This window comes from Cyanistes caeruleus, unplaced genomic scaffold (assembly GCF_971803275.1).
Source record: "Cyanistes caeruleus unplaced genomic scaffold, bCyaCae1.hap1.1 HAP1_SUPER_30, whole genome shotgun sequence".
Taxonomy (NCBI): Eukaryota; Metazoa; Chordata; class Aves; order Passeriformes; family Paridae; genus Cyanistes; species Cyanistes caeruleus.
The window spans coordinates 3207106-3219410 of record NW_028256295.1 but is presented as its reverse complement, the minus strand read 5'-3'; the positions used below and the strand labels follow the sequence as shown (position 1 = coordinate 3219410).

At 52.6% G+C, this 12305-nt stretch overlaps 3 protein-coding genes across 3 annotated transcripts in view; 1 reads left to right on the top strand and 2 right to left on the bottom strand.

The window, feature by feature from the left end:
• Positions 1 to 12305, bottom strand: part of LOC111922621 (uncharacterized) — an 813543-nt gene that overhangs the window by 165826 nt on the left and 635412 nt on the right. The window lies entirely within an intron of this gene.
• Positions 1 to 12305, top strand: part of LOC111945726 (uncharacterized) — a 555958-nt gene that overhangs the window by 324468 nt on the left and 219185 nt on the right. The gene's annotated exons all lie outside the window — the stretch shown is intronic.
• On the bottom strand, positions 6658 to 10239 carry LOC147645313 (uncharacterized). Its single transcript, XM_086874834.1, has 2 exons — positions 10167 to 10239; positions 6658 to 9980 (listed from the first exon to the last, which is right to left on the bottom strand). The coding sequence occupies exons 1-2, from the start codon at positions 10216 to 10218 to the stop codon at positions 8974 to 8976; spliced, it is 1059 nt and encodes a 352-aa protein (XP_086730960.1). The 5' UTR covers positions 10219 to 10239; the 3' UTR covers positions 6658 to 8973.

Here is a 12305-nt window from a genome sequence, read left to right as displayed (position 1 = left end):
TTTCCTTTCTGTACTTTTCCACGTATCTGTCTATAAGACAGAGCTGAAGCAATAAACTAAGGAATTCTCGTGTGGTGACTCCCTTGAGAGTCCATTGTCATTCTTTAAAGCCGTTCCCAATCGGAACGACAGGGCGAGGTTTCCAGAATCCATCAACCTTCAGACTCTCAAGGGAAATGGCACGTGAGTGAGCTCTTGCCACCTTGACACTGATTGTTCTGTGCAGAAAGGGACATTGAGAACTTGCCTCCAGCATCTGGCAAGGTCTTCAAACCACCATCTACCACCACTTCCAGATGTTCCATGTCACGATCCAAATCTAGAAGGGAGCACAGATCAGAACCATTCCATGGTGTGCTGGGATCCCCTTCTGCCTTAGGGAATGGGGCACTGCAAGGGGGTCAGGTAAGGCTGTGGGAGCCAGATGTCAGTGGATATGGCCAAAGCTGCAGAGGAGCCTGAGGAAAGCTCTGGATTGGCTCTGGACATTCTCAACACCTTTTCCATGCTCTGTGCAAAATCCCTGAAAGGCAGGCACTGCCAAGCAGCAGAGATGGCAGCTCAAGCCTCAGCAGGGCTCAGGCCCAGAGACACAGCAATTACCTCCTGGGTCTGTGCCTGGCATGGCCTCCCTTCCTGCAGCAGAGGCTGCCCATGAGCCACTGCTTCCTCCGGGAAACGCTGCCTTCAGCACAGCCTTTGGGTTCATCTCTGGAGAAAGGAAGAGCCACAGCTGGATCAAATGGAACCATTCCCCACTGGGGAGGTGGCATGTTCAAGAGGCAATATTTGTCAAAGTCATGGATAAGGACAAGGAAAACACCCAGGTTATTGGGGCTGGCCAGGGCCCTCCCTCCTCCAAGCAGGCCCTACACCTGATCCAGCCTGAGACCAGGAAATTGCAGGGGATCTCAGGGTGTGCATGGCCCATGGTGCAGTTTGGGCTCCCTGTCAGCTGATACCAAATGCCTTCCTGCTGAGGCTGGGGAGAAGCTGCAGCCAGGCCAGGCTGGGAAACAGCCCTGCAGGGCATGAAAGCAGCAGCAGGGCAGCAAGGCTGCCATGGATCCCTTCCTGCTGTGTTGGGCACTGCGTGTCCAGATATGCAGAGAAAGCCCCCGGCTGCTGAGTCTCAGGAGAAGGCTGAGGGACATGGACCCACCTTGTCCTTCTTGCAGAATTTTCTTCAGCATTTGCCTCATGGGTTTGGATGGCTCATGGGGTTTCATAACTCCTGTAGCTTTGGTATTTCCTCTTGGAGGACCTTAGAGCAAAATAATTCCATTTCATAGGAATGGATCCCAGAAAACCAGTGCTCAGCCTGTGGGGTCAGCAGGGACACACCACTCACCCCTGTGATGGGAGTCAGGCTTGTGTGCAGCAACCAACCCAGGAGCTGGGAAAGTCCTCCCTGCAGACACACCTGTAACTCAACAGCCACAGAAGCTTCTGTCATCTCTTCTGATCTGAACAGGCAGCACTGAGCCTCAGGAGTGGTGAGAGGATCACACAGGGCGAGGGCACACATGTGCATGGCTCTGTCCTGGCACCTGCAGCGATGCTCTCCTGGCCAAGCCTTGGGCTCTGAGCTGGCAGCTCTCCCAGGGGGAAAGGCCTTCACCTACCCTCACCATCTTCCAGAGCCTCAGTCCTGGGCGTGGGTTGGGAAGCCAGATCACCTTCAGCAAGAGGCTTGGCTGAAAAAAAAGGTAGGACAGAACAGCTCCCGTGGCTCTGTAGGAGACCCTCAGGCTCCCTGGGGCTGGCAAAGGAGCCATGCAAGGCACAGCCCCGGGGCACAGCCCTGGGCCCGGCCCCTTCCCTCTCTGCTCTTCTCCGTGGCTGCACAGAGCACATGGAAGGAGACACTGATATTACACACGGGAAGAAGATTGACAGCTAAATGCTCCTTCTTCCCACTGGTAGTGACCTGTGGGATCCCTCAGGGCTCTAGAAGGGAGCAGGGCGAGATTTCCAGAACCCAACAAGCCTGAGATTATGTTAAGAGATATGGCAAATGCTCTTGCCACCTTGTCATTTTGTGTTCTGTCAGTAAAGGGAATAGAAGAACTTGCCTCCAGCATTCTCCAAGATATTCAAAGTATCATTCAGTAGCACTTCCAAATAATTGAGGTTGAGTTCCAAATCTAGAAGGGAGCACAGATCAGAACTGTTTCCATGGTGTTCCGAGATCCCCTTCTACCTTAGGGAACCGGGCAGTGCAAGGGAGTCGCACTAAGGCTGTGGGTGCCAGATGTCAGTGGACATGGCCACAGCTGCAGAGGGGCCTGGGGGCTCTGGGCTGGCTCCTGGTCACTCTCCACCCTCTTTGCAGGCCCTGTGCAGCATCCCTGGGAGAGGTGGCTGGAGCAGCCCAGGCCCCACTGGGGCCCTCTCTCTGCCACAGCTGAAAGAATTGTAAAAGCAGTGGGGAAGAACTACAGCAGGCAGTGCCACAACTGTCCCTCAGGCCCTCCCTCCCTCCTGCCCACGTTCTGCTGGGACAGCTCTCCCATCCCATAGGGACTGGGCCAGGCTCTTTCAGGATACAGTGGAGCCTTGCCCTCCCCCTCTGCCTATTCCCCACCATGGGCACCCCTTTGCAGCTGCTGCCAGGATTTGGGACCTGTCTCCCGTGGAGGGACCCCAGCAGGACTGCTCAGTAGCCAAATGCCCTGAGCCTGCTGGGGATAATTCCACTGGGCTGTGCTGGTCTTGTCTGGGCTGTGCCTGCACTGCCAAGCAGCAGAGATGGCAGCTCAAGCCTCAGCAGGGCTCAGGCGCACAGCAATTACCTCCTGGGACTGTGCCTGGCATGGCCTCCCTTCCTGCAGCAGAGGCTGCCCATGGGCCACTGCTTCCTCCGGGAAACGCTGCCTTCAGCACAGCCTCTCCTTCCGTCTCTGGAGAAAGGAAGAGGGATACATGCATCAGGTGGGGCTGTTTGTTCCCCAACATGAAGGTGGCATCTTCAGGAGACAATAGTTGTCAAAGATATGGATAAGTTTCAGGAAGGCATCCAAACTTTGGAGCCAGGCCAGCCACATCTACCACAAGACTGGGAAACTGCAGGGGATTTCAGGGTGTGCATGGCCCATGCTGCAGTTTGGGCTCCCTGTCAGCTGATGCCAAATGCCTTCCTGCAGAGGCTGGGGAGAAGCAGCAGCCAGGCCAGGCTGGGAAACAGCCCTGCAGGCTGTGAAAGCAGCAGAGGGGCAGCAAGGCTGCCATGGATCCCTTCCTGCTGTGCCGGGCACAGCGTGTCCAGATGTGCAGAGAAAGCCCCCGGCTGCTGAGTCTCAGGAGAAGGCTGAGGGACATGGACCCACCACGGCGTCTCTCCAGATCACTCAGCCTCTTGTCTCCTGTAGGTTTGTTCTCCCCTCTAGGAGGACCTTAACAGAAAGCGTTTCCATTTCAGATGAATGGATCCCACAGAACCAGGGCTCAACCTGTGGGATCAGCAGGGACACACCACTCACCCCTGTGATGGGAGCTGGGCTTGCGTGTAGCAACCAGAAAAGGAGCTTGAAATGTCCTCGCTGCAGACACACCTGTAACTCAACAGCCACAGCAGCTTCTGTCACCTGCTTCCTGCCAGGGTGTCAGTGTTTATTCCTTGTTGGGACAGTGAGAACATACCTGCATGAGGCTCCAGAGGGAGAAAATCTTCATGAAGCCAAGCTGCTGGAGAAGCCTTCCTACCACCCTCATCTGGAAGGAAGCACAGATCAGAACCATTCCATGGTGTGCTGGGACCCCCTTCTGCCGTAGGGAACTGGGCACTGCAAGGGGGTTGGGGAAGGCCATGGGAGCCAGATGTCAATGGACATGGCCAAAGCTGCAGAGGGGCCTGGGGAGCTCTGGGCTGGCTCTGGTCACTCTCCACCCTCTTTGCAGGCCCTGTGCAACATCCCTGGAAGGGCAGTGGGACCAGCCCAGGGCCCCTGAGGCCTCTGTCCCTCCCACAGAGAAAACCCTCCCTAAAGCCCTGGGGAAAACCATCCCCAACACTTCCCAGGGAGAAGGGAGCACTGTCCCGGGAAAGGGGACTGAGGCTGCCGGCTCACCTGCTCGCCCTGCTCGCCACGGAGCAGCCTGGGCAGCCCTGTCAGGCAGGGCCACTGCCAGGAGGAGCAGGAGGAGGAGGCGCAGAGCAAAGGCCATGGTGCCTTGCCCACTGCCAGTCCTGCAGCTCTTGCTGCCACCACTGTCCTGACACCGCTGTCCCAATGTCAGCACCGCTGCTGCCGCCGCCGCTGCTGCCACAACAGTCGTGGTCAAGGACTGACTGCTCGGTCCTTGTGGTGCTGGGCAACCACGGGGCTCTGGGACCTCTGTGACCTCAGAGCCTGCTGTCACCTCAGCCTGCTGTCACCCCAGAGCCTTCTGTGACCTCATGGCCTTAGATGTCTGCTCCAAGTGTACTCCCATCTGTACTAGAGGATTGCTCTGACTGTGAATCTTTGACTTCATCAAAGGGTCATTGCTAAACAAAACCTTGGTTTTGCCTGCTGACATTGCTGGTCAGACGGTGTCCCAGGAGATGCTCTTGATGGTTGCCTCTTTTCCTGGGCATGGCACTGGAGGAGGTCCAGGCCCAGGTGATGCCACTGAAGGAAATGTGCCCTCAGCCCAGGGATGCTCAACACAGACTCCCCCAGCCCCTCGGGGCCCTGCCTCTGGTCACAGCAGCCCCTGCCTGGCTCCTGCCTGCCCACACCGTGGTCAGCCCTGCCTGCTCCTGGACATGGAGCTCAGCCAGGGCTGGTGCTGTGTGGGCTTTGCTGGTGGTACCAGCCAGACACTGGGGTGAGAGCTCCATCTCTTTATTGGAACAGAAGAGCTGTGTCAGGCCCTGCCCTGGCAGGAGGGACCCACCTTCAGTCCAGGCCACAGAGCAGGGCGGGTCCCTTCAGGGACACAGGGCCGTGCTTTGGGTGGTGGCAGCATCTGCACAGCAGCAAGCTGGTAATGCAGTGTCGTGGTTTTAAACCAGAAACTAACAAAAAAATTACTTATTTTTTGCTGTGAGATACGGATTAGAACAAGATCAAAACAGGCTTAAAACTTAAAAGGAATAAAGAAAGTTTATTGACAAAATATAAGAATAAGAATACCAGAATAAACTTCCAGAAAACTCCTTTTATCCCCTACTACCCACCATTCTTTTGTTCACATGACAACACGGAGAACAAAGAACCTTGGAACTTTGGTGTCCAGAACAGTCCCTATTCTCGCTAGAGTCTTTTAATCAGTCTTTGTAGAGAAACAGAAGTCTCGTTCTGCTAATCTATAGAGTTTCTCACAAGAAAACTATTTCTGCTATAGTTTTCTATTGCCCTGATGTCAGCTGCCCAGAAATGCTGCTATCAGAGCTCACTCCTCCCATTTCACATCACTCTGAGGTGTGTATGGGCCATGAGTCTAGGGATGGCATTTAAAGGATGAGTTATTCAAAGGCAAAAGTCTTCTTCATCTGTCCTTGTGAGCTCTACTGGAAAACAGTTTTCTCATTGGCTCTCGAGGCCTCAAATTTTCGCTTCACCCTGTTCCAGCACCTCACCGCACCACAATCACTCTACTTTTTACTCAAAATTCACACTTTGAACACTCCATTCCTGCCCATATACTGTGTCATGAATTGAAGGAGTTTTTTCAAGACCTTATTGTCCATTCCCATAGCCTCAAGAGAAAGGTATTTCAGCTCATAAAGCATTTTCTTATTCTCTACCCCTTCTGAAACTTAATTATTTTCTTACTGTCTCCGATAGTTTTATGAAGTCTCTTTACATGTTGATTACTCTCTTTTTCTTTCTCTGGATAAAAAGATTAATCTGCAAGTCTCATCTGGGTAATGAAAGGGTTAAAATCTTGCCCAGGCTTTTGTAGATGGTTCTGTGACTTCTGCTGGTGCAGGAGCTGGAATGTCTTCGATAAAAGATTCCTCATGTCTGTTCTGGAGAGTGTAGTCGCCGCTTTAGCCCGCTGCAGGTTCAGAGCCCCTTTCTTTCTTCACTCGGCAGTCTCTAGTAAATTTAGTCACAGCAAAACCTGCAGCTGAGCCAGAGATTGGCTTGGCCCGGCCAGAGCCCAGGGAAAGCTCCCCACAAGCCCCCATCTCCCGTCCAGGAGACGCGGCAGGCCCAGGCCAGCCCCCGCCCGGCCGCATGGCCTGGGCAGGGAACGGGAGGCCTGGAGCTCTGTTACCTTTCACAGCCAGGAAACAAAGAGCCTAAGAGTGCTCTGACTTTACATCTTAAGGTAGGGTTCACAAGTTGATCTCCCTTTTCAATGGTTAAAATTGCTGTCAATTCCCAGTAATGACCAATAGTTGGTCAGGAGAAGGGACTCCTTTCAGTCCCCAGCAACTTCAACTTCCTTAGCTCTCACAACCACCTTAAAGGTAAAGTCACCTCATGACAGGGACTTAGAAAGAAAGTTAGGTTTGGCAAGCCTGGGAAAAGTAGGCCCTGGGAAATGTTAAGCCTTGTGCTTGCTAAAGATCAGGTCAAACTGCACCTGTGTAATCAGTAGATGTTCATGATACAATTGTTAGATATGATTGGATATAATTATTGTTTAAAGAACATGAGGAACAATGTTAGGGGACTGGGGGGGATCACAAGAAATCCATGCTTGGGTAAAAACAATGCATACAATAAAACAATGTAAGTTTAATAATTAATACGTAAGTTATATAATGATAGAGTATAAAAGATGTTCAACTCAAAATCGGGTCGGGTCAGATTTGGGTTTGTGTACCCCTGACACCCAGAGCTCTTTAATAAAGCACCTTCATATAATCCTTCATGATTATGTGTGTTCCTGAACGCTAACATTTATATAATCAATAATCTCACAGTGCAAAAATATTCTGATAATCCTGTCATTTTGAATCATTTTCTTTCACTGCAATCCTCAAGCGAGGTGCACCTGCCTCGAGCGAAAGTTTGGGTGAGACACCTAACCACTAACAAGTGGCAAGGCCTGTGTGAGCTCATCACCTGGGGTCATGGGTATGCGTGCGTTTCCACAGATACTGGGATACAGTGGATACCTGCAAGGTGCATTGGCTCTGATGTGCAACACCAAGGGCAGAAAGCAGCCAACAGGTGGCCCTTGGATGATGATCAAGATACCAATGATCATTCAGATGGTCCTTCTACAAGCAGAGAGTGAGCATTCTTCCCTATGACTGTCAGTTCTGAGCAGACTGACGACGTTTTGTTTGCTGTGTGTTAACTAGTTGTATTAGAGTCAACCATCAGTTCTTTGCAAGAAAAACAATACTTATCAAGAATTCGGTAACATGCCAGAAAATCTCCCTGATCATTCTAAATCAGTGTCCATTCAATGTTCTGTTGGTAACTGAAAGGAGACCTCTTGTGCTGTGTTTGCTCTCTTTCCTGCAGGGGCCCAGCAGGAGATTACAAACACTGCTTTTTATTTTTAAAACAAAAAGGAGACCTCTTGTGCTGTTTGTTCTCTTTCCTGCAGGGGCCCAGCAGGAGATTACAAACACTGCTTTTTATTTTTAAAACAAAAAGGAGACCTCTTGTGCTGTGTTTGTTCTCTTTCCTGCAGGGGCCCAGCAGGAGATTACAAACACTGCTTTTTATTTTTAAAACAAAAAGAGGGAATTATGCATGTTAAATATGAGCACAAACAGGGAGCACAGTGCCTGCAGAAAAGCAGGCTGCATAATTTTCTCAGTGTCGCCTGAGAAATCATAAGAAGGAATTAAAACAATCCTCAGAGATAGAAGACAGCCTTGCAGGTGCTGTTTGTCAGTTTCTTGCTTTCTTGCGAAAGAAGATCGATGGGTGGTGAACCCCAATGACCAATGATGGTGATGTGTTAGTTCCAATAAGACCAATAAGAGTTTTACCTTTCTGTACTTTCATGTATCAGTCTATTAAAGAAGATCTGAGGTAATACACCTTAGGCTTTCCTGTACAACTCACAAGAGAGTCTGTGCTGTGCTTCTCGCCGTTCCCAATAGCGCAACATTTGGCTTTACAAACAAGCTGGGGGTCTGCTGATAAAATGAAACTATCACTGAGAGAGAACAGAAACAATGGGATGGATTCAACTGAAAGATGAAAGAAACACTGGGGAAACACCATCAAATTCCACAATGGTTAAGAATTAAGAAGAGGATTATGCATTGGCGGGGTGGGGGGGGTGGTGCTATCCCAGGCATCAGACGTTCCGGGAAGTCTGTACCTCTCAAGTCCCTCAGCCTATGGGGAAACAGAGAAGGGACATATGGCCGGGAATTAGGATAACAGGGAGGCTGCGCCCTCCAAAAATTGGAGAGACCCCAGGGGAATGCCCCATGGCCTCTCTCTTTATTTGAATGAAGTAAAAGGACTCCCCAGTCTCCTTTTTGGACATAAACCTCTGGTGTTCATGGATTAATTTTCCTGACACTAACAATTAATATGAAGTTCAAAACTCCTAACCTAGGTAATTCAGAATATGAAAAATATGAAAGCTAAAACTTAAGGCATCACACCCTGAGGGGCTGTGGAATTGAATAATTTTGGGGTGGGATTGAGTAGCATTCAGTGGTACTGAGTGGTTTTGAGGTGACATTGAAGCCTCTCATATCTATGAGTGCTAAGAAATGGAGACAACTACACCAAATACCCCCACAAACCCCAAATCCTCCCAAGTATATCCTTGAACCCCAGTTTCCCTTGAAGCTCTAGTAAAAAGAAAGGCTTTAAAGGTCTTGGATGAATTTGTTCATTTTTACCCCGATTTTGTCTATTTTAAAGGGATGAAGATGAATTAAAAGAAAATTAGGACTGAAACAAAAGTACCACCAGCCCAGTGTCTTCCCAATGCAGATCAGTGGAAACAGAGGTCATCAGGGCTCTGCCCAACGTGGGTCCTCTGATGGGGAATGGAGCCGGAGCACCACACGAAGCTCTTTCTGCACTTGGGGCACTCACAGGGCTTCCCTTACTGGTGCTTCTGTTGGTGTCTGGTCAAGTGAGAGCTCCTGGAGAAGCTCTTCCCACACTGGGGACACTCGTAGGGCCTCTCCCCAGTGTGGATGCGTTTGTGGGTGTTGAGGCTGGAGCTCTGGCTGAAGCTCTTCCCACATTCCCCACACTCGTAGGGCCTCTCCCCAGTGTGGATGCGCCGGTGGGTGATGAGGGTGAAGTTGCGCTTGAAGCCCTCCCCACAGTCAGGGCAGCGGAAGGGCCTCTCATCCGTGTGAATCCGCTGGTGCTTGAGGAGATTTGAACTGGTCTGAAGCATCTTCCCGCACTCGGAGCACTCATAGGGCCTCTCCCCAGTGTGGATCATCTGGTGGATGGTCAATTGGAACCTCCGGTTGAAGGTCATTGCACACTCCCCACACTGATAGGGCCGTTCACCAGTGTGGGTCCTCTGGTGGCAGATGAGGCTGGAGCTGTGGCTGAAGCTCTTCCCACATTCCCCACACTCGTAGGGCCTCTCCCCAGTGTGGATGCGCCGGTGGGTGATGAGGGTGAAGTTTCGCTTGAATCCCTCCCCACAGTCAGGGCAGTGGAAGGGCCTCTCCTCACTGTGAATCCGCTGGTGCTTGAGGAGATGGGAGCTGATCTGAAATTTCTTCTCACACTCAGGACACTCGTAGGGCCTCTCCCCAGTGTGGATGCGCTGGTGGATGACAAGTTGGGAGTTGAAGCTGAAGCTCTTCCCACACTCCAAGCACTTGTAGCGCTTCTCCCCATCCTGAAGCTGCTCATGGACCACCAGCTCAGAGCCCTGGCTGGATCTCCGGCCGCCTTCCCGGCACAGGGTGGGTCTTTCCTCCTCAGAGCACCCTGGGATGGGTTTGGAGCCCCTCCTCCTGTGGGATCTCTGGGGATTTTCCTCCCTGTTGGATTCCTGTGCCGTGGAGCCACTCAAAACAGCCTCTTCCATGAGGTTCTGCCGTGGGGATTTGTCCTCCCTGCTCTCCATCCTCAGCTCCTTGTCTGGGGGAGGAAGGACAAGGAGAGGATGGGATTTGCCTCCGTGCCAGAGGGAAGGGGAAGGAGATCCCCCCAGTGCGTCCCCGGCAGGACGGCGTCGGCAGCGGGGTTGTCCTGCAGCCGGGGGCCAGGCTGGGCTGGGAGATGGAGCAGGAGAGAGGGGGAAAGGGGCACTGACTTCCTCCTCACCTGCCTGGGTGTCCTGGGGCATCTTCCTCTTCCTCACAGCCTCCTTCTCCATCCAGCCAAGGTTTGGGAATGGGAAATCCTGGTTTGGGGAAATACAAGGGATGAGGACATTGGATTAAGGGGTTTCCTCTCTCCAAGTCCACCTTTAGAAGTCACTAGGCAACTGGTGCCCATATAAATCCCCCAAACACCAAAATTCAGTCCTGAAAATGTCTCCCAGGAGTTCCCCAACTCTGGTCTCTCCCCTTTGCTGTTCAGGGGTTCCTCCCTGTCCCAGCTGCTGGGGGTCACGCTTGTACAAGAGGTCCCCCTGTCTTGCTCAGTCCTTGCCCTCCCCAGGCTGCTGGGAGTGCCAGGAATCTGAAAAGTTCCTCCTGTTCCCATCTCCCCACTTAGGGATGCTGGACCCCCTTAAGTGCCCCCAAGAGGCATTTTCCACCCAGCTTTGGAGTTCTTCATTCTCCAAACATCTTCCAGGAAAAAACCCAACCCAGGGATCCCCCAGGATATCTGGGCCGAGCTCCCACTCCCCAGGCACCTGTGGGATGGGGGTGATGATCTCACAGGTGGGGGCTGTGAATTCACGGAGTGCTCAACCTCGTGGTTCCTTCTCCTTTCCTTGATCTTCCTTTGTTCCTCCTCTTCCTCCCGTTCCTCCTCCCTATCCCCACCTTCTTCTCCTACTGCCATTTCTTCTTGCTCTCCTTCTTCATCCCTCCTCTTCCATCCCTCCTCCTCCTCCTCCCCCAGGAGCAGTGACACCCTCAGTGCCCCGTTCCCAAACCCCTCACAGCCCACGGCAGGAGCGGGGATGGAGCCGGGACAGGTCGGGATGGGCAGCGCGGGGCTCTCCGCTGCTCCCACCCGCTGGGGACGGGGGGAACCCGGCCCGGGGAAAAGGAGAGGGAAACTGGGAAAATTGGGGGCTGCAGATCCAACCTGGGGCTGGCTGGGGACCCTGGCTGGGGACTGCCAGCCCTTGGGGCTCCTCTGGGGAGATGTGGGAGGGGGGAACACAGAGAGGGCTGGGGGATCCCAGGAGTTGCAGCACTGGCAGGGACTGGTTTGTACTGGAATGATACTGGAACCTTACTGGGGCAACTGGGAATCCTTGGGAATGAGCACAAGACGCATGCTGATGGTAGCTGAGATATACTGGGGGTGTCTGTGACCATACTGGGGGGATTGAAATAACACTGGGAACAACGGGAACTGTGCTGGGGACAGCTGGGATCCTACTGGGATCACAGTGGGAGCAACTGGGCCGTGCTGGGTAAGACTGGGACCATACTGGCAGCAACTGGGACTGCACTCAGGGTGACTGGGAGTGACTGTGAGCAACTGGGATAGACTGGGAGAGAGACAACAAGTGCAGGTAAATGGCAGCAATGGGAACTACACTGGATAATCCTGGGAACAGCTGTGCCCATGCTGGGGTCATACTGGGATCCTACTGGAACTAGCTGGGATCATACTGGGGGTGACTGCAAAGGGGCTGGCTGGGACTGGAACCATACTGGAGGTGACTGGGAGCAATTGGACCAACCCTGGGAGAGACAGGGAGTCACTCTGGCCATAACTGGAACCATACTGGGATGATCTGGAAGTGACTGGAACTATACTGGAAGTGTCTGGTACAACAGCTCATACTGGGAGGGACTTCAGTTGTAGTGGGAGTGACTGGGATTATCCTGGAAGTGACTGGAACCATACTGGGAGTGACAATGGCTCCTACAGGGATAGCACTGGGAACCACTGGGATTACAGTGGGTGCGAATGGAACCCGACTGGGGGTTACTGGGAGCTACTGGGCCCATGCTGGGAGGAAAATGTGGACACATTGGGAGCAACTGGGATCAACTGGAAGGTACTGGAACCATGCTGAGGGAACTGAGACCACAGCTGGGATCATACTGGGAGGAAGTGGGAAAGAGTGGGATCATTCTGAGGTAACCAGAACCTTACTGGGGCAACTGGGATATACTGGGGGTGTCTGTAACCACACTGGGAACAGCTGGAACCACAGTGGGAGAAACTGGGAGTGAGTGGGACCGTGCTGAGATGGGCTGGGACTATTCCAGGGACAACTGGGATCATACCAGGAGGAACTGGGAAGAATTGCAACTATTCTGGGATCAC

Bases quoted from the DNA above. Each gene is read 5' to 3' on its own strand.
- LOC147645313 (XM_086874834.1), bottom strand. From the start codon at position 10,218: ATGGAGAAGGAGGCTGTGAGGAAGAGGAAGATGCCCCAGGACACCCAG. The intron at 9,981-10,166 runs GTGAGGAGGAAG...TTCCTCCCCCAG, and splicing joins GCCCCAGGACACCCAGGCAG to ACAAGGAGCTGAGGATGGAG.